The sequence below is a fragment of the Pectinophora gossypiella genome, chromosome 3, assembly GCF_024362695.1.
Source record: "Pectinophora gossypiella chromosome 3, ilPecGoss1.1, whole genome shotgun sequence".
NCBI lineage: Eukaryota > Metazoa > Arthropoda > Insecta > Lepidoptera > Gelechiidae > Pectinophora > Pectinophora gossypiella.
Window position 1 is genome coordinate 8,412,887 of NC_065406.1, and position 26,430 is coordinate 8,439,316.

Here is a 26,430-nt window from a genome sequence, read left to right on the forward strand (position 1 = left end):
AAATAGGTTTAGCAGTGTTCAGAAGTTTAATTTGCAGTGGTACTCACGTACACACTTATTTCATGCATTTACATACATTCAAAGAATATAAATCACTACGTTTTCTTCAATAATCTCACTCGATTGACTCAATAATGAACAGATAATGACAATCGGCATTGATGTGACATCTGTCACTTTGACAGTTGAAACTGACGTCATACAATGGGTGCGTTTAATGAAAAACCGGAAATACCGTAGCACACAGTGGGTACGATTGTACCTAGGGATCACACACACAAATTGTTTTTTATATGTAAATACTAGATATCTACCGGGAATCGAACCCGAATCTCTCTCTCCAGATCGAAAGCTGAATGCTCTAACCACTAGAAAACAACTAGAGGCGGTTAATGTTCGTACAAAGTTTTATTTGAGGATCCGCTTTTATGTTTATTTAGTTTGTTCAGCATGGATTAGTAAAATAGGAAAGAAATGTTGCAAATCACGGAAATAAAACAACTAATCGCATGTGCGTGATATTTTATTTCACTGAACTTGCTTGAACAAGAATTTTGCGCTGTTCAATGATTGCAAAGTTTCGATTGAACTATGTGACTAATGTGCTTTGTTTATATTGATCTAAGTACATACTTACATGTACTAGCATGTACAGTTTGTTTACCCATAACAATAATGAACAAACGTTCAATAATAATTTTGTATAAAAAGTATACCTAAAGCATTATTTTGTGGCTTTATAAAGTAACTGCCATAATAATATTTTCCAGTCGCTGCTTAAATTAACACGGCTATATTACACGTGTATGTGATGAAACATTAGTCTCGTTGTTGAACTTATAATTACAAATTGGAAAGTTTGGAAAGTGACTCAGCGAAATAAGTTTAATGTAAGTATAGACGTACAATAATCGATCGAACACAGCAAGATCATTAAAAGTGAGATACAAACAAACACTGCCGTAACTTTGTTACCAGCTTAGAATTAAATTATATCATTTAACAAGTAATGTTTGACAAAATATAATATAATTAACGATAAAATATTTACATCATTTATATTCATGTTTCATGATGATGTTATTGAAATCCGATATATCTAAATTGCGGTGATGAGCAACGCGCTACTCGCTTCCCTATACAACAAACGTTTGGTAAATAAACAGTAATTCTCGGGCACAGAGTTCTGCAACAATCTATCCCAACTATTGCCGACTGTATAACAATCATACCTACTTATTACATAGTACATCTAGTATTTATGTGTCGCCAAGTATTACTTGATAACACGCAACATGCTTTAGAACAATATTTTGTAAATAACAAAACTTATCATTATACATACCATGTAGTGTGATATTAACGATAAAAACCAGAAGATTCAATAGGCATTTAATATCATACTTTACGTGATGCGTATTTATACATTCTGTAATTGTTGACTTGTTGGCTTTGGCCATAGTTTTTAGTAAATCTGATTGGTAAGCTCTGAGGAAAGATGAGGTTAACTATCTAAATAAATTTATTGTCAATGTGGTGGGGTGTTTGTACTCGTATGTAACTACCACTTGCGCGCTAACTTCCTACTGCCAAGTAGCATTCGTGTTTTCGTGTTTCGTGACTTAGGTATATCACTTTTCTAAGAACAGCTCTGCATAATCCTCTATATGAATGAAAAAAAGAAATTAATGGTAGTGTAGGGCCACGCGCTTGATATATAAAATGAATCGATGTCGTAACAAAGAGCTTCTAGCTTCTAAGAAAATTAATACGATTCATAACATAGCACAACTTGAACCCACAACTTGATTGAATAGGTATAAACAAAGTTAGGTAGGATTTGTGGCATGTTATTGAAACTATTGTAGAATGGATATGATTAAATTTAAGCTACCTTTGAAATAAACATCCTGAAATGAGACTACACGTCTGAGAATGTTTTAAACTATTAAATACATATAAGGCAACTTGATTGGGTTTACAAAGTAGTTTCATATATGCTGATTAAGCAGCTTAAAGTCATGTATATACAGCTTAATACACGTAATATATACTTAATAGATACGTACTTTTTCAATTCATTAAAAGAGTTCAAATAGATAACGTTAAAGATTAAGAGATCGCTGAATCTTTGAGATAACGAAATCATATAATTTCGAGACATATGCTTGCGTGTCAGCGGCTTACAGAATGCATAAACGTGTAGCCAACCAGCATTTAAAAATAATCACGTGCGTTTCAATAATTACTTAACAATATAAAATTTTGATCACAGACAAAATTACATTATGATGCGCGCGCGCGTCGATGCATGCGCTTTATGCTGCTGGAATACAAAACACTTAACTTACCGTTACAATATTCTAATTTAATATAATTGTGTGATTATTCAAAGCTGAAACAACCAGTTTTCTGTGACTAAAATATATCAAGGCAACAATTTTCAAATGATCAAGCGAATAACTTTTCGCAAGGTGGCGACTTAGTGACCTATGCTTATGTTTATGTTTAGATATACCTAATTAGTACTTATATCATTATTTAGAAGGGCGATTTCGGTTAGTACCGAGTTACCTACTTACATTTATACATATTTTCACGCTTGCCACGTATAGTACAGATATGACTCCAATTGCTTTGTTTTACGTCACAAATGAAAAAATGTGCGTTTTATAAATATTCCATTTAGTAAATCTATCAACAACTGAACTGAGATTGTCCTGCACGAGGGCACGTCGCCCTGAATGGGGACCGAAAGGGGAACGAGGAGTCACCCCTGCCTATACGCACGAGTTCATATGATTATCTTATTGAATAGCTTTATATTACGTGTATGAGTTGTGTTTAGTAAAGTGCGGCACATTCGTATTTACGGTTATCAAAAACAAAAACACACACGCACAACTCAAGGGTCCATTCATAGATGTTCTCCATTTTCAGTAGTTATACTAATTAAAACACATAAAATCAGTGATATGAGACTCCCGATATTTCAACGCGAGTGTTATGATAACGGGATGACTGATTTTAACGCGGTAAGAACCCGGTATTATGTGTTTTAATTATGATAATAACCGCGTAAGCATCTAACTAAGTAGGTATACTGTTGTACTTTTTGTGAAAGGCTTTGTAACTCAAACAATCCGCCCTGTGGACGTACGTCGTAAAGCTAAAGAGAAAAATAAAGTATATAAGACTATTTACAAATGCAATTTCATGATAAATCGGTGAACGTCAGTCGATAGTGAAGCGTTCCTGTCCACTTGTTATACATGATTGTGTTAAGGTGAGTGGGCGGAATTCTTCACTGCAAGATCAATAGTACAAATTAATAAATATAGAGGTAAGAAGGTTCGAAAATCGAATAAGTGTATACGAACAATTAGAAAATTCAAGTCATGCATGGTGCTATGGTTCTGAAATATCGAGCGTTATACGGTTACAAACGTGTAAATTTTGAGCATCACAATCTCAGATCACAATAATAAGTGTCAAGAAGTGTTATGTTTACAATAGGATACTTTAGAATGTTGAACATGACAAAACGATTGAATTAAAAGTTATTCCTGGGTCACAACAAAATTCTTTGTCAATTTTCAAATGCTGATTTATTACCGTGCGATTTTAGTTTCGGAAAATTCAATTAACTGTATGAATACTGTTATATATTCTAAAATACTTTAACTACACAGTTACAGTTAACTATCTAACGGGAATTCCTCTTTCAATATATTATTATATACTTTTGTGAACATGTGCCTACTTAAAGCATATGCTTTGTAAATGAGTTTAGGCATATATATGTATTGTATGTACGGCCATTATATGATAGTTGTTATTCTATAGCTACTAAAGCAATGCAGTACCTAGAAGAGTGCGCCTTTAAATAGTCATTATTATGAAGCAAAGCAATTAACTGGTAAACTAGATGAACGAGAATTACACCTGGGAATTGACGAATTTACAAACCTACGTCTACGATAGGTAAATATTTACACAATTTGTAAAATTAACATGTATATGGTTATTACTTAAAGTTAACTGTTGTGTGTCGTTGTACCTTTGTGAAATATTAGTGTTATTTGAACTGTCAACGCGATAATTGTAAAAATAAAAAAATAAATAAATAAATGGTTTAAAGGCGGCTGCGTTGATGTCTTTTTCTTAGCGTATTTGTTCGTGTATCGTAAAGTCTTGTTTCTGGAATTTTAAAGTTAATATTTTTTGAGCCTATCATTCTACTTTTATAAGAGAGATTATCTATTAGTTAAATTAAAATAAAGCATGTCTGCTCAAGGCTATGCTTACACAGCCACGATTTAAATACTTTAGCCCTTGATTTTCGTGCCGTCGTTATTGCTTCATGGTGCTAACTCAACTAATAATTTAGTTTTTATTTTTTCATGGACGAAAGAAAAATGTGTCTTATTAGAAAATAAAAACTACGTTTCCACTAACTTTAAGTAAATGCACAAAAACAAAGAAAAGCTCTTTCAGAATAAAGCTTAATTTTCTATCAAATGGTACTCGTATGTCGGTGCCACTTTTAAGTTTAAAAAATATAATCACGAAGATTCTTATAATAAGATAGACAATTTAAAGTTATCATGGTGGGTTTCATTATTGCTTACAATGATATTGGCGACGTTTCTTACCTTGTAACTAGGATACGAATTACAACATAATAATAATAATTTACTTTGAGCGTCATTTACAGATCCATCAACCATTAATCAAAAGTTATTATCAAGTTAATGGATAATGATGCATTGTTTAGTAATATATTTTGCTGTAGTAGTATACGTAGCAGGCTTGCTTGTTTGTATTCACGCCGTAATATTTTATAAACCGTTTCTCATACGACTTATATCAGTTAGATGATACTTCATACTCTATAAGAATATTAACACAACGGTGGATATTTATTGAACTTACTACCAGGCAGTGGCGACGCGACACACGCGCGGCACCTGTGCCGGCGGCTGTACCAACGTGCGGTCCTCACTGCGTTGACGCGAGTGTCACTCGCACGCCCTGGCGCACCGTACATTACCTAGCTACATGTAAAGGCAAGGAGCGAGGACGGGTAGAAAGCGTTTATCGTTTACTCTCAACTGGAAATACAGTTCACGGTAGTTACGTAGTCCCTCAGTCTTATATACCTCATTCTGATAGCCAGCACTTAAAATTAATCGAGAGAAATATTGAACGACATCAGTAACGATCCGTGTTCACCGTGATCGAACCCTGTGAAAAAAATGACAATGGGTAATACTGTCAGATAGTGCTATTGAATTATCATATCATACGTGTAAGTAATAATGTAAACAAGACTTCCATCAGAAAGCCAATAAATTTAAAAACAACTTAAAGCACCCAATATATCCACCACTTATTGCGCTTCAAACCACTCATTAATTTTCATAGAAATGTTTTTATTAACATTCTTCTATCCGTAGTCCGTATACCGTCACCGAATGCGATGACCATTCCTCTAGTGTACGAAAATGGTGTCTTATATTTCATCATAAATGGACTCGGCGCGGGCGGATCGAAACCGCCCGCTCGCGAGATCGCGAGGACGTGTTATTTAGGCGTTAACGGAAGTATAAAATTGGTCCATGCGTCTTCGGGTGCGGGCCGCGTTAAAGGAAGGTCCGAGCATCGTCGTACCGGAACCGCGCGATGCGCCGACAGAAGTGGAAGCGGGCGCGTGGCGCGGGCGGGCGCGTGCGACCGTGCGCGTATAGGGGCGGGTGCGGCGGCGGCGGTGGGCCCGCCAGCGAGCCGCACGATGCCGACTCGGCGAGCGAGCGCGTCGAGCGCCGGCAGCGGGCGCTCGTCTCGCCTGCCTCACACTACCTGTAGAAGGAGTGCGAGTGCGGCGGCGGCGGCAGCACAGGCGGCACGGGCGCGTGCGGCTCCGACGCCGACCTTTGCACGCCCGGTGTGCGCTCCGCCCGCCCGCCCCGCGCTCCGCGCTCGCCGGAACCGTTCCAGTTCCACTCCCATTGACTCTGATTCTGTAGACGTTGAAGTTAAGAAGATATTATCTTTAATTTAAAATATTAAATTATGTTATAGAAACTTTTACATACATCGTTCGCTTGCGGCACGGATAGAGACGTCCTCGGTAGGGGTTGGGAAGGTGTGTGCGTGGGATGAGCGGTGTGATGAGGCGCAGGCTCGCGTGCCTGTAGCAGCTGCAGGATACGGCGCACGTCTGTCGTCAGCCCCGTCTCTAACACTGCAACTCGTCGACTCAGCTCGTCGAGTCGAGTCAGCAACGTGGCCATTGATACTGCCGTCGCCGCCGTACCCACGTTCTGGTACTGGGGCGATATGACGTCCTGTAACGAATACACCGACAGTTAGTTGATAGATATCGAAAAAACATTTGAAAAAGTACAGTGGCTCCTACATACTGGATGGTTACTTATACATATACATAGTTAGTAATTAATAATAATAATACATATTACTTAGTACGAACTGATGACGGTTAGGGGCTTAATGAAATATTTAAAGATTGAGACGAGCTAGTGCTAAGAAGCACCTTACGGCTTGGATCGGAAAACCATGCTCATGTCATGGACGGTAAGCGATCCGATCGTCAAGAGCTAGAGTGCGTCGTTTACCTGCGCGTTAGTAGCGGTCTGGCGCTCGGAAGCGAAGACAAGCGCGGTGGGTCTAGCGGCGGCGGCGGCGGTGGCGGCGTGGTGCAGGTTGAGCGCGGAGTGCGGCGCGGAGCGGGAGGAAGGTGCGCGCGCGGCGGTGGGCGCGGCTGGCGTGAGGATGTCGTCGCAGGACACGTGCGTGGGCGCGGCGGGCGCGGCGTGCGGCGCGGGCGGGCTCGGGGACGCGTTGGTGTAGTACGAGCTGGGGTTGGTGCTGAGGCTGGACACGGGCATCGTGGCGCTGTGAGCCGGCGTGCTGACGGCCGCCTCCGCGCCGCCGCCGCCGCCCGTCAGCGGGGACGTGTCGTTCAGCGGACCCACAGACGACTGTCGCCGCACCGCCCCTCTACTTCTGTACGTCTGCGGCGTCGATTGCGCTGAAATCCATTTCGATTTTAATTTTGTCGTTATTTTCCCTACGTTGCAGAATAATTGATCCGGTAACTTTCGTTTCTCTCTGAGTTTATTTACAAGTATCGTATTTAAAAAGTTCTAATTGAAATTCATTTTTATCGATACCATAATGAAAACATGCAGTTATAAAAAGTAGAATGCATACTTACAGTACTTGTTGTGCAGCGGCTGGTGTGTTTTATGGTGGTAGAGGTCTGGGAAGCTCCGTTTAAGTTGCGCTAGCATGCCTGCACACAAGGGCCGCGCTCAGAGCGGGCGGGCGGGGCGCGGGGAGCCGCGGGACGCATGCGCGGTCACACATATACACATTTTCCCATACAACTCGAACATTTCTATCTTATGCATAAAAGCAGTAGTAATCAGTGTGTGTGACACGTATCCGCCGCTCCCGAACGCCCTCGTCACCAAAGAAGTAGGTACAGATAAATAATACGGAAAGATGAAGCCATAATACATGCTGCTTTAAACGAAATAAAGTCTCGCTTTAGTTATCTTGTGTTTACCTATACAACTTGACAGTTTATCTTCTTTGTAAATATTTAAATCATCTTAATAATAACTTCAACGAAGAAGTTGGTGATTTGATTCAAATTGGTAAAACCAGATGGTGTCCTGAAACTGATGACCTTTACAGGTGTAATGGTGTTTAAAATAAAGGAAAACATAAAATGAAACTAATATCAGTTTGTAGCTAGGAAAAATACTCTACTATGTGTCAAATTACTCTCATATACACGGTGACCGAAATGGCCTTTCAAATATACAGTCGATGTATTTCTTCAAAATATTAAATAAATAATAAATATAAATCGGAATTGCATATTATCCATTCATTTTCTAGTGAAACTACTCTATAAAAATTAAAACCATGACACTACATGTCGCCCCAACAATAATTTGTTAGAATCAATATTATTTCGTGTGTGGGATGCCTACAATTCGTAAGTTGTTCTTGATTAAACTCAGGATACCACGTATAAGTAGATAAAGGTACTTAAAGTTAAAAGTACAGTCGGCGACCCGCACTCGAATATTCATATCTGTAATTCAAGAATGATTGTAGGCGCTGTACTATATTTCTCTGTATTCTTCTTGTAGACCACTCAATAACTTGTAGACTTGACTATGATACTGATAACAGCAAGTTAAGCAGCGAAGTTGTTACTGTATTTTGCTAAAATTGGTTGAAATGAGAAGAATACTTAGTTCCAGTCTTTTCGTCAAATCTCTTTTTAGGCATAGCGGACCGCCAAATGTGAGAATACACTTTTCTTCATTTGAGTATTCAAGTGAGTAGTTTTGCGCGTTCATTCTATTTTTTACTTTTAAGGATATTTATTCGGAGCGCGTACAATCAACTTAAACACATACGGGCGACATTGTGTTCGAAATAGGAGAATATATATAAAGGGGGTTATAAATACATTCCTGTTGTGGGGGGATGATGTAGTGGGTGGAGGCTCACCAGTGATGGAGTTGAGCGTGGTGGAGCGTTGCTTGCTGAAGTTGAAGTTGAGTGGAGTGACGTCCTGCCCTGCCTTGTCGGCGGAGAACTCCAGGATACCCCGACTAGCAGGCGACTCTGTCTCCTCGTCCGTGTCTTGCGAGTCCTGGCAGTTATACTATAATTAAGTTTTATAATCTTTATTATTAATAACTCGCATTGGAGCAGCGTGGTGGAGTATGCTCCATACCCCCTCCGCTTGATTGAGGGGAGGCCTGTGCCCAGCAGTGGGACATATATAGGCTGTTTATGGTATGTATTAATAACGTTGCTACCGCTCGCTATTTAAAATTAATATCGACGCATGTTTGGAAAATGAATAAGATAAAGTGATGGTAGTTTTTAAATTAATTATCTTGTTTTTTTGATAGATCATCACTCTCCTGCCCTTATCGCACTCTAGGTGCGGTCGGCACAATATGTATTCTTCTTTCATTCATTTCTGCAGTCATTTCCCACACATATCCTTTTTTACACAATCCATCTACACTTTCTTGGGTCGTCCTTTTTATATTCAAGCTTTTTTATCCGAGCTTTTCTATAGATATAAATATTTTATTTATTTTGAAAGCTATAAAAATCGGCCCTGAATGTTTTTTGCTTGCGATATTCGATGTATGCACTCACAACAAGGGTCTGCAGTAGAAATGGAAAGAAAAATAAATACCTCCTACTAAATACTTTCTTTAGATAGCATGAAAGAATGAAATGATTCGTGAACTACTACTAGACAGTAGTAGTCAGCTTACTCGGTAAGCATCACAGAAAAAATAGCCTTTCTTCTTGTTTGTAGAGTTGCACATGTGGGTGTACTTATTCGTTATCTGGAAATTGCATTAATATTTTTTAACAAATAGTAAGTACTCATACTTTTTCAGCGAAGGTCTCAGTATGAGGTTTGCGCGTGGTCCGCGCGTACGCCTCTCGCAACAGACGCGCGTCGTTAGGGTTCTCATAGCGCATGCGTCGACGTGGTTCTATACCACCCAGCTCCTCCTGCAAGCATTATATTGTATGTAAATTACATATCTGTTTTTCTTATGATCAGTAAATAATTTTGATCGAGACAAAATTTGGGAGGTCTGTCGAGTTGACATCTTAGAATGCCGGTGTTAGGCTTTCGTTTGTGAAAGATTTTTCTTTTTTAAATTTAAATAAAGCATTAGAATTAAATATATGCTTTACAATCTAGCCTACAAGCTAATAGGCATTTTTTCTTAAACCTAAACTACTATAATAACAGGAGTAATTCTAATTCTAAGAGTTTGTGAAAGATGCGATTTTTTTGTTTTTTTCATTTATTATTTTTGCTTCAGCTACGTTGATGCTATTTGTGGGGATCTGTAATTGGGTAATTGCTGACCTCCCGAATGTTAAGCAAATAAATACTAACATCCCGCATGTTGTAGGTGATCTCGAGGTTGTTGACGAAGGACTGCCGGAACTCGGGGTAGAAGTCGAGCACGTCGAGCAGGTCGTCGCGGTGCACCCTGTGTAGGTCGCAGTACGTGAGCGCGCGCACGCGGCAGTTGCTCCGACCCACCGTCGCGTGGATGCAAGGGTTCTCGCCGAATATGTCGTCCTTGCCTGATGTACGATAATAGAAAGGGATAGAGGGAAGTAAATTACGGACCTACATTAGTATTTCAAATTCCTATTCATAATTTCGCCGGCGTAAATATTAGTCCGCGATAGTCTTTCAGAGAATGCGTGACTTACATTTAGTGTCATGGATTCGAACCCAGTTCGGGATTTAAATCTAAACTACTGAAATCGACTTTATGAGTTTGAATTCATGTTTGGATCATAGGTAGAGATAATTGAAATCATGTGATTTCCAGGATTTGTTGAAGAATGGCAATAGATTCGCCCTCTATTACATGGGACTTGAACATAGCTGATGTGGGGTGGGTGTATAGTATACACCTCTGGCTACCCCTTCGGGGATACGGGCGTGATGCTATATTATGTTGTTATGTACTTAAATTATTTCTTTAATGATAAAGTGTCAGTCAACCACTTTAGAATATTACCTTTGTTACCAATAGTTTAGAAAAACAGCCAAAAATAGCTCCACTGAAATTACGTTTAGAATCACTATCATTTATTTCTCATTTATCTGATACCAAATTCTATATTTATATAATTCTATATTTAAAAGGGAATACTTAGGTACTTATAACAAATTACAAGTGTACTTTAGTAGAGAATGACTTAAGAAAATTACACATTGAAGTTGTTTATTCGAGGATAAACTGTAATTAAAAGTCCGACATAATTACAGCTTTGTTAAATATTCAAATTAAACAGTTAACGCCGTTTTATAAAGTGATTACCTACAAATAAGGTTTATTTAATTTTACGTTACAATTCCGTAGTTTGAATGATAACTCAATGAGGGACTCTTCAGACTACGTTCCTCCTAAAATATATGCTTAAATGGTACACAGTTACCTTCTAATTTCATGGATAACAGCATCTTTTATCTTTGTTTTTGAGTATAAATGATGACCCTTGTTACCAGGCACATATCTTCCACCCATTATTATTCTGATCAAAATAAAGAGAAGCAATACAGTTAGCGACATAATTCTATACTATATCTGATTCAAATATCAAGCAACAATTATGTTTATAGGAGTACGTACCCGGGCAATGAGGAAATAGGTAATTGGATAGTTTCCTAAGTCAAGATAAATTATGAAAATCTGATTACTAAATGTAACAAAAAAGGTTTTCTTTTTCTATTTGACTTATTTATGTCTATATTATTTTAATAATAAAGAAATATATAATAAGTTCGACATTTTGTCACGTTTTTCGTCACAGGTTTCTTTTTCACACAAATTCCATGGTAATTTTGTGTTTTGACGTTTAGTAAAAAGTAACTGATTTCACTTGTTGGAAACTACCCTTTCACGTTAAATCTGTACAACGCCATCTATATATTTTTTTGGGAACGTAGCCTGGAAAGTTCCCGATTAAAATCATAGAGTGGGCTCACCCAAAATTGCCATGACAATGTCGTCCTTAAGTATCTCTATGGACCCTCGCGATATGAAGTAGAGAGATGTGAGCACATCCCCTCGATGAACCAGGGTCTCTCCGGGAGGCGCATGAGTCGTTTTAAATCGCAGTGACAGCGCCCTGTAGTAAAAAATAAATAAATGTAAGGAATGTAGTATTTACATGGTAGATAACAAAAGCTTTTTATCTTGGTCTAAATAGATGCAGCGACATTTCGAAAAAAAACAACTCTGTTCCCGCCCCAGAATGCTCTCGAGCTTTTATTGAGTTTTTATTAATCTCCATATTGTTTTTTTTATTTATGTTCAGTATACAAATCTATAGTTTTTGAATTATTGACGACTATTAGAATTTACAATATAAAATTTAATCACTTTCTTTATATCATCTATACTTATAATAAATCTGTAGAGAGGTCAATTCTGTACATTAAATATTTTTTCAAAATAACTATCAGGGGGTGATAAGTGGTCGATACTGATGCCAAAAATGCAATCAGTAAAATTTTTGTCTGTCTGTCTGTCTGTCTGTCTGTCTGTCTGTCTGTCTGTCTGTCTGTATGTTCCTTATAGAAACAAAACCTACTGGACGGATTTTAATGAAACTTGGTACAATTATTCTTCACACTCCTGGACAGGTTATAGTATACTTTTCATCACGCTACAATCAATAGGAGCAGAGTAGTGAAGGGAAATTCTTTTGTATGAAAAATCTAAACCACTCAAGTTAGACGTTTGAAATTTGGCATGCAGGTACCTTAGATACCGTAGAGGTATACTAAGAAAGGAATTCCCGAAAATCCTACGGGAACGGGAATTAGCGGGAAAATCCTTTTGTATGAAAAATCTAAACCACTCAAGTTAGACGTTTGAAATTTGGCATGCAGGTACCTTAGATACCGTAGAGGTGTACTAAGAAAGGAATTCCCGAAATTCCCACGGGAACGGGAATTAGCGGGAAAATCCTTTTGTATGAAAAATCTAAACCACTCAAGTTAGACAATTGAAATTTGGCATGCAGGTACCTTAAGTACTGTAGAGGTGCACTAAGAAATGAATTCCCAAAATTCTCACGGGAACGGGAATTAGCGGGAAAATCCTTTTGTATGAAAAATCTAAACCACTCAAGTTAGACGTTTGAAATTTGGCATGCAGATACCTTAAGTACCGTAGAGGTGCACTAAGAAAGGAATTCCCGAAATTCCCACGAGAACGGGAATTAGCGGGAAAATCCTTTTGTATGAAAAATCTAAACCACTCAAGTTAGACCTTTGAAATTTGTCATGCAGGTACCTTAGGTACCGTGAAGGTGCACTAAGAAAGGAATTCCCGAAATTCCCACGGGAACGCGAATTAACGGGAAAATCCTTTTGTATGAAAAATCTAAACCACTCAAGTTAGACGTTTGAAATTTGGCATGCAGGTACTTTAGTAAACTTAAAGCTTAGTTGCAACAGGATATTACAAAATTCCCACGGGAACGGTAGTTAGCGGGAAAATCCTTTTGTATGAAAAATCAAAACCACTCAAGTTAGACAATTGACAACATTTCAAATTTTTAAGCCGTGGTTTTTTTGTGCTATTTCGAATGTACTTGTTTAAATAGAAGACACGTATTTTTTCTTTTCAAGATTTTTCCACTAGAAGTTACAAAAAATATTTTTTGAAAATTGGATTCTGCCATTGATAGAATGAAGGCAGTATACTGTAATGTACCTTTGCATGCGTATTTAAAACAAGTCGCAAACAAAGTGTCATGTTATGTATGACATTTACTTTTTTTATAATTTTTATGTAAAGGTCTGAACTTATTATGCCTTCCTCTTCTGACCTCGTGGATTTTTCAATATATTTCTATTATTACTGAATTAAAAAATCTGAAAAAATATGTTTTGTGTAAATCATAGAAATATCTCGAAATGGTTTTCGATTTAAGGCACCTTAGTAAAAATGAAATGTTGTCAATTGAAATTTGGCATGCAAGTACCTTAAGTACCGTAGAGGTGCACTAAGAAAGGAATTCCCAAAATTCTCACGGGAACGGGAATTAGCGGGAAAATCCTTTTGTATGAAAAATCTAAACCACTCAAGTTAGACGTTTGAAATTTGGCATGCAGATACCTTAAGTACCGTAGTGGTGCACTAAGAAAGGAATTCCCGAAATTCCCACGAGAACGGGAATTAGCGGGAAAATCCTTTTGTATGAAAAATCTAAACCACTCAAGTTAGACCTTTGAAATTTGTCATGCAGGTACCTTAGGTACCGTGGAGGTGCACTAAGAAAGGAATTCCCAAATTCCCACGGGAACGCGAATTAACGGGAAAATCCTTTTGTATGAAAAATCTAAACCACTCAAGTTAGACGTTTGAAATTTGGCATGCAGGTACTTTAGTAAACTTAAAGCTTAGTTGCAACTGGATATTACAAAATTCCCACGGGAACGGTAGTTAGCGGGAAAAAACATTTGTATGAAAAAATCAAATCTAAATAAAAGGAGAAACTGACTGACTCAGTGACTGACATATATCAACGCATAGCCTGAACGGCTAAACGTAGGCATTTGAAATTTGGAAGGGACATAGCTTAGGTACCGTAGAGGTGCACTAAGAAAGGAATTCCCAAAATTCTCACGGGAACGGGAATTAGCGGGAAAATCCTTTTGTATGAAAAATCTAAACCACTCAAGTTAGACCTTTGAAATTTGTCATGCAGGTACCTTAGGTACCGTGGAGGTGCACTAAGAAAGGAATTCCCAAATTCCCACGGGAACGCGAATTAACGGGAAAATCCTTTTGTATGAAAAATCTAAACCACTCAAGTTAGACGTTTGAAATTTGGCATGCAGGTACTTTAGTAAACTTAAAGCTTAGTTGCAACAGGATATTACAAAATTCCCACGGGAACGGTAGTTAGCGGGAAAAAACATTTGTATGAAAAAATCAAATCTAAATAAAAAAGAGAAACTGACTGACTCAGTGACTGACATATATCAACGCATAGCCTGAACGGCTAAACGTAGGCATTTGAAATTTGGAAGGGACATAGCTTAGGTACCGTAGAGGTGCACTAAGAAAGGAATTCCCGGAATTCCCACGGCAACGGAAATTAGCGGGAAAATCTTTTTGTATGAAAAATCTAAACCGCTTAAGTTAGACGCTTGAAATTTGGCATGCAGGTACCTTAGTTAACTTAAAGCTTAGTTGCAACAGGATATTGCAAAATTCCCACGGAAACGGGAGTTAGTGGGAAAAAACATTTGTATGAAAAAATCGAAACCGCGTAAGATAGATATTTTCAATTCAATTCAATTAAATTATTTATTGCATTCCATGTAGTACAATAGGGTGTTACATAGGCATAGGAACTAAAACATGGACCCTATAGGGCACAGCAACGTTGAAGGGAAGAGAGGAAGTGTGTATTAAAATTAAAACTCAATGAACAATCAATTAAAAAAAAAACAATTCAATCAATTGATTCAATCTAGCACGCATGCATACCTTAGTAAATATAAAGTTTATTTTTGGCTGTATTTTGAAAAATGGGAGTTATTGGGAAAAAAAATGTACTTATGAAAAAATCTAAACTGCATAAGTATGCACTCCCACACACACAAAGATCTCTCTCTTATATAACACGCCACGCGGACGAAGTCGCGGGCAAAAGCTAGTTCTTAATAAGTACATTGATATTTCTTGCACCTTGAGTACTAAAAACTCGTAAACGTGGTCAAACTTAGATTTCTACTTATACATAAACATTCTAAATACTTACACCCCATTCTGACACAGGAGGTGGGAGGTATGGAGTATAATATTCTACCACACTGATCCAAATGCTCAAGTGATTTGTCCAACAGGAATAATTTTCAGAAATATATTTTTTCTATGTGGTATACTTTTTGGATATAAAACTTCTTTTTCAATACCTGAGACAGCCGGGGCTAGCGCCTTCGAAGGCAGAACAGTTGGCGAGCAAGTTGCGGTTGAGGTGGAGACAGATGTCGGCTTGCAAGCACTCGGGGAAGCCCTTCAACAAGCTGGAGGTGTCGATCCCGTTGGTGTAGCTCCATGCGTGTTGGAAGTACTCCTCGAGCCTTTGACGTAGAGGGTTCGCAATCTGTACCAAAAAATGTAGGTAACTTTATTAAATTGATTACACAAAAAAATGCGTGGTAATGCGGCGAGTGTAATGGGGACCTTTGCGCCTGGAATAACTCGGGGGGATTATTTGACGATTAGACACGTAAGGTCTTGAATTGTTAATTTCTAATTGTATTAATGTTTAATTTGTAATTTTGTAGAGGTAGCCTTAGATTTCTTTTGTATAAATTGGCCATCAGTTATAGATTGTATGTTATTTTTGTCATTTAACATTTAATTAACTATAATATAATTATTCCACACTTTTTGAGTTAATATTTTAAGTCTACCACCAAAGTTTATTTGTATGTTTTGATTTAGTTTAGTTTAATTAAGTTTAATTACCTTTCTGCTACTGTTAAATTTGTAAATTAGTTTATGCATTGTGAGTGCTATGTACACCGTTATTGTTACACATATCAGTCAGAATACCTAGTTAAGTTATGGAATAAGCTCAATATGTGTGATGTGGTTGTACTTTTTTTAAATAAATAATAATAAAATAAAAAAAATATCTAATCTTAATGTACTTATAATTATGGATATTAATCTGAAATAAAAAAAATATTAAAAAAAAATGCATGGAAATAAATAACCAATAAAGCAATTTTTAATTTATGTGTGTCATTTTGTAATTTTTACTAAGCACATAAGTTAATGATACTAACATAGAATAAGTCATATTACTAACAAATACGCAATTTATATTTTCTGAAATAAATTATTTGAATTTGAATTTTGAATTTGACAGGCAACACAGTTTAGCCTGTTTACAAACGGGCTTTTATTGGATAAAATCATGACTACGGGCACTGCACCAATACCTCTAAATTACCTACTAAGTACATAATAAGTAATCCTTACTAATATTATAAATACGAAAGTAACTCTTTGAAGCTTCAGCTGCTGATGTGAAGATAGTATGAGTGCTAAAGAAGGACATAGAGTAGGCATTTTCCAGGGGCGTGCTTAGTTCGCGATACAAAACACGCGTCTACGCGGGCGAAGTTGCGGGCGGAAAACTAGTGGGTCATGTAAAGATATAATGGAAGGCTGGGGGTATATAGTCACTGTCCTGTGGTTCACCAGCTTGCTTCTCAAATGTAGGGCGCCGGTTCAAACCCCTGTACCGGACTTGCACCCATGAGTTATTAATTTATCTTAAGAGCAGTTTTAACTAACATTGTTGGCTTGACTATTATAGACGGCGATACGGCTCACCAGTCACGACCTATCTCGTTAGTCTAACAGAAGGTTCGGTGAGGTGAGGGGACTTAGTCCATCTTGCGATGGATGTACCGCTGACTTTATAAGTTTTTTAAAGGCTTTAACGTTTTATTTTAATTTGATGATTTGTTTCTCACTATGTTTTTGTGAGTAAACATTTAAATTATTATTACTGATAAAGAACTTTGAAAAACAAAACAAACCTCTGACTACACCAGTTGGGATATAGTCGTGAGCTTATGTTATGGGGGTATAGTGTTACCTGATGAAAGCGTATGAACTCGCGCACTCTGAGGATCTGCGTGTGGTAGCGCGCGGTTCCCGAGTACAGCCGCTGTATAATCGCCGACACGTTGCCGAAGATACTGGCGTACATTAGAGCTGTGGGTTACATTATTATTACAGTTTATTATTGTTACAAAACATTGTTACAAATATTATTAATATAACGTCGTTAAATCTCGAAAGGGTTTGTCCTGACGTCACACCCACAAAACAACACTGTAGTATTCCTTATTCTATGACGATAGGTCTCATAGGCATTATGCTGAGGGAGATCTTTTATTTTATTTTGGACACCCTCCAGAATGTGCAGTTTAGGTGTGTGATATATATTTAATTAAGTATGTGTCTTATTGTTATACAATACGTACGGTGACATACAACGAAAGGGTACATCCGATGTAGACCGCTTGGTTTTATGATGACGCTTCCAAGAAAATAGAACAAAGGCAGCAATCTACACCGAATTACAGCTCTGCTATAGTGTATTATGAGGGGAGGCCTGTGCCCAGTGGGACGTATGTAGGCTATGTTATGTTATGTAAAAATGTGAATACTAACATCCGACGAGCATGACGAATATCGTGAATCCTTTCTCCATGTCGGTGTTAGGCGCCACGTTTCCGAACCCGACGCTGGTGAGCGACGTGCACGTGAAGTACAGGGCAGTGATGTAGCGAGACCTGCGACCGGAAAATATACAGGGTGTTAGTCACATCGTAACGAATACTCAGGTAGATGATTCAGACCATGATTCTGAGGTAATATCAAGTGGAATTTCCTGTCGGAAAAGTCATGAAAATTTTAGTGTTTTTTAATTATTTTTCGTTCCATACTTTTGCGACGGAAAATTCCAGTTGATATCAATTAATCATGGTCTGAATCATCCCTCAAAGTTTAAAGAAAAGAATACTGAAGACTGAAAGGGCAGCCCTCACCATATATTATAAGGACATTGTTGGCCTCTGGGAAAATAACTGCACCCTGGCCTTTTTTCGGTGGATTGCGGCACTTGTACATTATTATTATTATTATTTATTATTATTATTATTAAAATAAGCGTTATTATTAGGTAAATGTATATATTACCTCATTGAAGGTCCAGTGGAGTTATCATAAGAAGCCTGGACATCGTTGGCGAGCGCGTCCAGCCAGCCGATAGGCGCGTGCAGCTGCGGCCGCTCCCAGCTGCCGATAGCATACCTGCGCGTAACACATGCAACATATTGTATACAATATACATATATAATAATAGTCATTAATTAAACATGAAACACAAAAAGCATTCTTCTATATACAAAACAACGATGAATGTGCAAACGTGGTTTGTTCTAACACTTTTAAACATTAAACACAGATACTAGGATGTACTTATGCATGATAATAATGCACATTTTTATTTCCGATATATATGGAACCTTACCATAAGCAAGCCAGCCAATGCGCAATAAGTACAAAGGTGGCCATAAGGAGGAGTAGGACGGCAGTGCCATATTCGGAGTAGCGGTCGATCTTGCGCGCGACTCGCACGAGCCGCAGCAGGCGCGCCGTCTTCAGCAGCCCGATGAGGGTCGTCGTCTGCAACACCAAGCCCGCTCAGAACCTCACCACCGCCACCGCCGCGACCAAGCCTTGGATAAAACTGTCGCCTACTAAATAGCATCAATGAGGCCTCGCAGCGAAAACCACGCTATAGTAACCAAGCGAAAACTTGCCTATGAATGCTAGCGAGCGACTCCATTTCAAACTTACGATTACTTTGTTTGCAGAATTAAAAGCGATTACTTAAAAACTATAAAATTAGCTGGCTTCATACAGATGCGGTGCATAATACTGTATAAACTGTTATATTTTTTGTATCCAGTATTTTTATGTGACTTTTGTTTACGAGCAATCAATTTGTGCGTTTTAATTAACTTATGTTTTCGATATAAGTATTTTGAAAAATAATAATATATTTTTTGGGTAATTCACACGGTGCATGATACAAACCAAGCCAATAATTAATTTAACTTTGGAATTAATATGATTACGTACCTATTAATGGGGCCATTTTAAGTAAATATACTTGGCTTAAAAACAATACTTACTTACTTTAAAATATTAATAAACATTTTAAACTTCCCGTATTACGTTCATTTTAAAAGTCATTGTTCAAACAAAAATGTGTTTAGAACGTTACAAACGCGACACGAGGGTTCTACGTGATAATTTTGTACGAATAGCTTCATTTTATCACTCTTTATTTGAATTATGACTTTAAACAGCAGAGCACTTATAATATCCAAAATACCTAAAGTTCCTACACAATGTACCTCTATAAGGTAGTGTTCCCTCCGATACACAATGAGTCGGTGGTGAATATGGTTGAGCGACGGAACGTCTAAAACAATTTCCTTTAACATGTTGTTGAAGCAAACGCATATTGTCGGCACCAAACAGCCACTAGTGTGCTATTTGTGACATGCACGTTATGTTAAAGCATATTATAATATGAAGCTGGTCGTTAATAAAACAATATTTTATTCCTTTATCAGAATGCAATGCGTCGAATATCGTCGTCCGATTTATACAATAATAATTTGTGAATGAGATTAACAAAGGTAAAGGAACTAAAAAAGAAAATAAACGATTTCAAATTAACAATAGTTTATTTAAAAAGACATCACAGTGTAAAAGTAAATAATAATTATGTAAAGTAAGGTAATGAGGATGAGTTCAAATGAAATGTGTCGCATGATGAGTCGGTTGGAGAGAATGACTGACATAAACAGTACATGGACGTCATACGTCGATGTAAGGTGGGTGCCATAATTATGTTATGTTGTACTTAGTGCTCCTTCGTGTAATGAACATTATGCGTTATTCATTTGTACATATATGATCGTCTGGGAAGTGTGAGCGTATGCTACCAAGCTCTGTGCTCGTGGTATTGCACTTTCATACTGAGAAGCACATGAAACAATATCCCATTTCATACGCTTACAATAAGCGTCATCAAACTCTGGGCTTTACAATATTAACGTTCGTTTTCAATTATTTTCATTAAAGTTGAACATATTTCGTTAAGTAGATATCAAAGTGAAACTAGTTTGTATTTATGAAGTACCTTATGGATAATTTCATAACAAATTTACAGTCCGTAGCGTTATAAGCTTAGCAGCGAAAATATTGTAACATAAATGAAAAGGTGAAGGCCCTGGCAAGGTCACCTTAACTGGCTGTGACGATCGTTACAACCACAACTCGGGGCTCAATCGTAATGCTCCTATAGCGTATTTTGTTTGTGGCGAGCTACAATCCAACCGTTATAATTATATCTAAATCTATTATGCATTGACACTATAGAGATCCCACGCAAACCAGATATGGGATATATTTACTTAAAATGCATCTAATCGCACATGAGAGTTTTATATTCGTGTTCTAAGCCGAGACTTGCAAAAGTAACAACAGATCCAATAACGTCACTTATGATTTGAGTTGAAGCCGTAGAGACTGTAGGCATTCCTTAGTGACAGTTCACTACCGCTACCTGAGTAAGAAGCTAATTCGTTGACATGTAGAGTCGCCGGCGCAGGCGCAGCCGAGCAAGCTCGTGGTTCAGCGAGTGAGCTCAGATGTTCGCGTGGTACAAATTGAAAACGATAACATTTGCTTATGGGAAGCGTCCTTATCTTCCATTAACGCATTCGAATAGTGGATTGAAAATGCTTAGTGAATATTAATGAATAAAAATATGTCAACTAAAATGTAAGAAAATCGAGTGGCAGCAACATAAAAGTAGTTCACAAAGATGGTATACCTCATCACTTTCCAGCCCCTGCTGTAACAAGAAATGGTATTACAAATTCAATACGCACCCACCTTTGGGCTCTTTTCATTCCATGATAATGATGAAAATAAATATAACAGTATTGTTGAACATAAAGGTGATGAAATCCATAACTACATTGTTTAGTTAGAAAATAAGTCGAAATCACAAAATAATGTTATTATAAATAAATAAAAGTTGTGAGTAATGACCTTAGATAATTTTATAATAAATAGCCAATTCAACTTGCGACATGGGACCTAAGTATAATGTGATCGGCATATAGTCAGCTATTGAATAGTGGTATCCTATCCGGGTGATGACTTGCAGTAACTGCATTCCACTAGCGGTACTCGTGTGATGCCACCAAGAACTTCAGTTGTCCGAAAATAGTTACTAGGTATCTGTTCAAGCTCCTACACGGATGCTCAACCGAACAAAAGACTACCGCACAGCCCTAACTTGACCTAGTTCGCTTCTATACTTATGACCTACATATTTGACTCGCATGGTTTTTTCTACGAAAAAATAACGTGCTTCACAACCCTATACATATTTTTTTATTTTCATTGTAATCCGTCTGGTGTTTTGGAAGGTGAATTCTGTTGAATACAATAAGTTCGATAAAGCGAGCATCAACGATTTCGGACAATTGATCGTCTGGTGATTCTCGTTCTAAAATTCAGGCATCGATTTGGTCTAGTCTAAAATTATATGTGGCGAGTGAGATGGAACGAAAACATGGAGTGTGTCGAGGGGCGGGGTAGAGGCTCACTTCGTCCGTGTCGGTGCCGAAGAGCAGCAGGTCGAACGGGATGGCGGCGACGAGGTCGATCACGAACCAGCCGCGCAGGTAGTGCATGGCGATCTTGGCAGGGTCCGACTCCACTTCATCGGCCACGTTCACGTACGTCGTGCGGAAGTTTATTAGGATGTCTATTATGAACGTCACATCCACTGGAAAGGAATCAAATATATTGTTAATATATTTGTCACAATAACAAATATATTAAAATGACAAATATATATAGATAGTTCACAAAATATAATATAAAACTATTATTAATCTTAAAATTACAAATAATTAAAACTAGACTACTAAAACTAAAAACAAAAAGAAAGTACATGCAAGTAGGCTCAATTAAAAATGCTCCCAAAACTTCGTTTTAAAAAATTTATATCAATTTAAAAAAATATATTTTATTATCGAACAACTAGAAATGAATGAATAATGTTAATGCTATTAATATTTATTCATCGAGGTTGCGTTGCTGCCATTACATTACATCGTTATGCATAAGCATGTTTAATAAATATTGTTAATGTATTTGTCACAGGAAAACCCTAAGTATATCTTCTAGCTATATGCGACTAATCATAGAAGTATTATATTTGTAAAGGTATGGAAATTTAAGGTAATATTCCGATACAATGGGGCAGTGTTCGTAGTCGCACCTTTTTACTTATCTGTCATAACAACACACCCTTTTAGTTCCATTTATATTTCGTTCTGTTTGACAATTTTTAAATTTAGGAAGTATATAATTGATTCCCTTGTCTGCGTCATAAAACACTACAGATTAGGCAGAGCTACAAAGGATTTAATTATAATTATAGTAATAAACACAATGAACTGATACAGTCACAGGTTAATAGCTCATGGCCTTTAAGATAAAAACATTTTTTTATGTTGGTGTTAAACATATAAAAAGTTTATCACAAATAAAGAAAAATTACTTACCAATCATATCAATGACGACAATGGGATCTTCGCCGAATTTACGTGAGCGTTTGTCGAAATCGGGCTCGTTGAGTTGAAAAGCGGCCACGTAGGGGGTGAATATCGCCGTGTAGATGACCAGGATAAGGATCAACCAATCCCAAGCGGCCTAGAAAAAACACCCAGTTACTTCTCTCCAGTCAGCTCAGATACGTTTTAAGTAAAAACGTTTGTATAATGTTGACCTTTACCAATACGTAGACATACCTACTATTAAAACTGAATATCCAATTTGCGTTGCCTTAGATGGCAACAATGGCTTCGAATCATTATAATACTTTTAATGGCTGCTACTACTTTAGGTGACAAATGAACAGCTTTTGTCAGTTTCAGACGAGGTCAATGTCTGTTTAGAAACAAACACTTTAAAAAAGAAAAATAAAAGGATAAGGAGGAAAGGAAAGGTTTTTTGCATAAACTTCTTTCACCCTAAGATTGCCTGGCAGAAATTGCTGTTTAGCAATAAGGCCGCCTATTGTTCTTATGTTTTTATACGTATGTTTATGTCCTTTGTATAAGTGTTGTGCAATAAAGTATTATTGTTTGATTGATTGACTTTCCAATTTTGTTGAAACCAAATTCTCAATGCGCGCCTGTAACGGCTGCTTCTTACTATTTTCATTAGCAAGTTTCTGACGGGACAGAAGTTTTCCCCATTCGTCCCATTATGGGACGTTTGAATGGAACTAGTGGGAAAGACTCGGCAAAACTAGTATCGATCGTTTTGCAGTGTACCAACACTAGTAATGTTGAGGGAGAATTTTGGCTGTAAGTTGTTTGATTACTTGTGACTTTGCCAACCTCATTAAGGATTACGTATGTGTATGTCGTCATAAATTATTAACTTTTAATTTTTTATAATAAACCTATATAATTTTATGTTTCAGAATGGTATAAAAGTTTAAGTACTGATACTACTTAGAGAAAATAATAATACTTAGAGAAAATAAAAGATGAGAAAATACAACGTTTATATATCTTTCAAGCCTATTCGGCCATAGCGACAAGTCTCCAATCTAGGAGATCGTAAGATGTGATCTTATATGGTTGACGTACTATAGCTACTGGAAATAATTAATCGGAAAAAACGGAACCCAGAGTTATGCGTAAAATCAAACGGAGCAGTCCCGTGATTGGCACACCAACAAGTCGACCAAGTAATGGCGTGTGTCTCGGCTGTCGCGTGCCGCACTCGCCCGAGGCCATTGCGACAAACACTGTTCATATTTTCCATTAATACTAAATTTTTATGAGGACAATTTCACTTTATAATTATACCTTTATTCTCTAATTAGCCTGCGATAAAGGTTTCCAATACGAAATCAGCAGCAACAGCTTTTAGTCTACATTTTTTCTAAAATATTTTCACATTTTGACACGGACGATACGTTTTGACTCTGATCCGCCGCGGCGGAGACCCGTGTTGCTCTTTCTAGACGCCTATATCATTTTGGTGTAGAGTTATAAATGATTGTAATAATATTAAATAACTTTTTAATTTAAAATTAATACATAACTTCCTTTGGGTCAGATTGTAAAACTCTGGTAAGTATTCTTCAAGTATCCTTCAAAACAAAAAAAAAACAAAAAAATATTTATATTCAAAGAAACGAAAAACATAATTGATTATGAGAAAGAACCGTCATTGTAACGATGTTGGGTATGTGTACGTAAAAATAAACAAGTTAGCGTAAAGAGAATGGAACAGGAAAAAACATATTTTCTTTTATACTTAAAGAATCCATTTGTAATAAAAATTGTGTGCTCGAGTAGATTTTGTATGTAAACAGGAAAACTTTAATTTGGAAGTTTAATTTTACTTGAGTATTATTTCTAAAATTTGCGTTCACAGTCATATGTTCTGAACAATTCCCTTTCTTTAAAGCTTTCCGAAAATAGCTACGTTTTTTCTCATTTTACGCTGAGGTTCAAAAATATTTTTTTGACCCAAAAACTCATGACCCTGGAATGGAATCCTATAGCTTTTACTACTGCTATACTTTGCAATAATATACATAGATTTTTTGATTCTAGTGGTCCAGAAAAGTTTTAAAAAACGTACTTTTTTACCATTTTGTTTTCTGTAACTTGTATTCTAAGACTTACGTAGGTAAGAGCATTTATGTAGGTACTTACTATTTATTTTACATACAATGCGAACAAGAAAAGGACGGTACTGTGACAAACAAATCACCTTATCAGGAAAATGGTTCAATGTTCCGCTACTCTAGTTCTTGGCATAATATAGGCGTAGCAATTTGTATCCTGTACTTATCTAAACTTACATTTAAGTGAATAATCATCAAATTACCTTGTAAGGAGAATGGTGCAGGATAGTGCAGGGGTGAGAGGGCTGAGTCGTCCCCTTGTGGCCGCCCGTCGCGCCCAGTGACAGTACCTGCGGAACATATATGTATGTGTACATGTATGTATGTGTTTCTATACCCGCTAACTGCCTGCTCGTATGCGACACTCTGCGACACTCGCATCACGATTTATACGCCCATTCGTTTATGTTCGTCTATTATTAACATTACCTAAAATAAGTAGAACAATTTACATGACACATTTTTTGGTTTATTAGTTCACGTTCAAACAGTTTTTTTTAGGATAATTCCAAATGTTACTTTATTATAAAACGTCAACTAATATTAATTGTTGAAATCAAACTTTATTTTTATTAAATATTTAGGTACCTTATTACTTTTACGGTTACTCTTTGTCTACCATTATTACAAAGCCAAATAGAAAAAAAATGTTTTGTTATAATAGTCTATAACATTGTTAGTTTATTCTCTTTAAATAAGGAGAAACAAAGGGCTTCAATAATAGGCTGAAATGAGGAGCTTCTTCTTGTTGTTTACGGAGAATAATAAAAGGTATTGTACTTATTTGTTAATTTGTAATATTATTTTGCGACCATTAATAACTTAGGCTTGCCTTTGGTTTTGGTTTCTTACAAGACCATTAACCCGGCCCCAGGGGGGACAGAGTCGTCTTCTCGCTATCCACTGGGGCAATTCTTGTTCAGCGCGTTCTTGGTGGGCGCCTCTTACTTCAGTAGGCCGGAGTGAGATGGTGGCTGAGTTCGGATAGGGTCCTAGACCTTCGGGGTATAACGTAGAACCTTTACCCAAGGATACGGGTGAAGTTTTCAACGGTTGCAGAGGCAGAGATTGGAGCCATCGGTACGGCGATTAAGGATGGAAGGGGCAAGTCACAGGGACTGTAACCTGACAGAGGAGTGCAGTAATTGTCAGTACTATTCAGAGGCGGATGATAGGAGTCCTGGTACGGCTTTGAAACAAACTACTCTGGGCGCTATCCCACTCGCGTCAGACAGAGTACTGCGGGGCGAAAGGCAAGAGGAAAATCATTGTCCTATTTTTCCCTAAAAAAATAACATGGAGAGTGCTACACCGAGAAGAGCGTGGCTCTTAAATTAGTGGTGAAGAATAACTTAGGCTAATTCAGACTTATTTTTTAAATACATACTCAACATACTTATAATTCAGTAATGGCCAAGTAATATTAGGTCATATTTATTTCAAGGACTACACATG

At 37.3% G+C, this 26,430-nt stretch overlaps 1 protein-coding gene across 3 annotated transcripts in view; it reads right to left on the bottom strand.

The window, feature by feature from the left end:
- Positions 1–5,858: 5,858 nt before the first annotated feature.
- LOC126381978 (potassium voltage-gated channel unc-103-like) overlaps positions 5,859–26,430 on the bottom strand; it is a 36,401-nt gene continuing 15,829 nt past the window's right edge. For 2 of the 3 annotated variants that reach the window (XM_050031627.1, XM_050031625.1), the window contains 17 exons: positions 25,179–25,265; positions 22,829–22,976; positions 21,863–22,044; positions 21,079–21,099; positions 18,697–18,851; positions 18,363–18,476; positions 17,835–17,956; positions 17,254–17,372; positions 15,551–15,741; positions 11,600–11,742; positions 9,989–10,182; positions 9,466–9,591; positions 8,557–8,701; positions 7,241–7,318; positions 6,639–7,054; positions 6,099–6,350; positions 5,859–6,023 (listed from right to left, as the gene is read on the bottom strand). In XM_050031627.1, the coding sequence (XP_049887584.1) occupies positions 5,859–6,023; positions 6,099–6,350; positions 6,639–7,054; positions 7,241–7,318; positions 8,557–8,701; positions 9,466–9,591; positions 9,989–10,182; positions 11,600–11,742; positions 15,551–15,741; positions 17,254–17,372; positions 17,835–17,956; positions 18,363–18,476; positions 18,697–18,851; positions 21,079–21,099; positions 21,863–22,044; positions 22,829–22,976; positions 25,179–25,265 (2,658 nt within the window). The remainder of the gene's footprint in view (positions 6,024–6,098; positions 6,351–6,638; positions 7,055–7,240; positions 7,319–8,556; positions 8,702–9,465; positions 9,592–9,988; positions 10,183–11,599; positions 11,743–15,550; positions 15,742–17,253; positions 17,373–17,834; positions 17,957–18,362; positions 18,477–18,696; positions 18,852–21,078; positions 21,100–21,862; positions 22,045–22,828; positions 22,977–25,178; positions 25,266–26,430) is intronic. The other variant, XM_050031626.1, reaches the window with a different exon arrangement.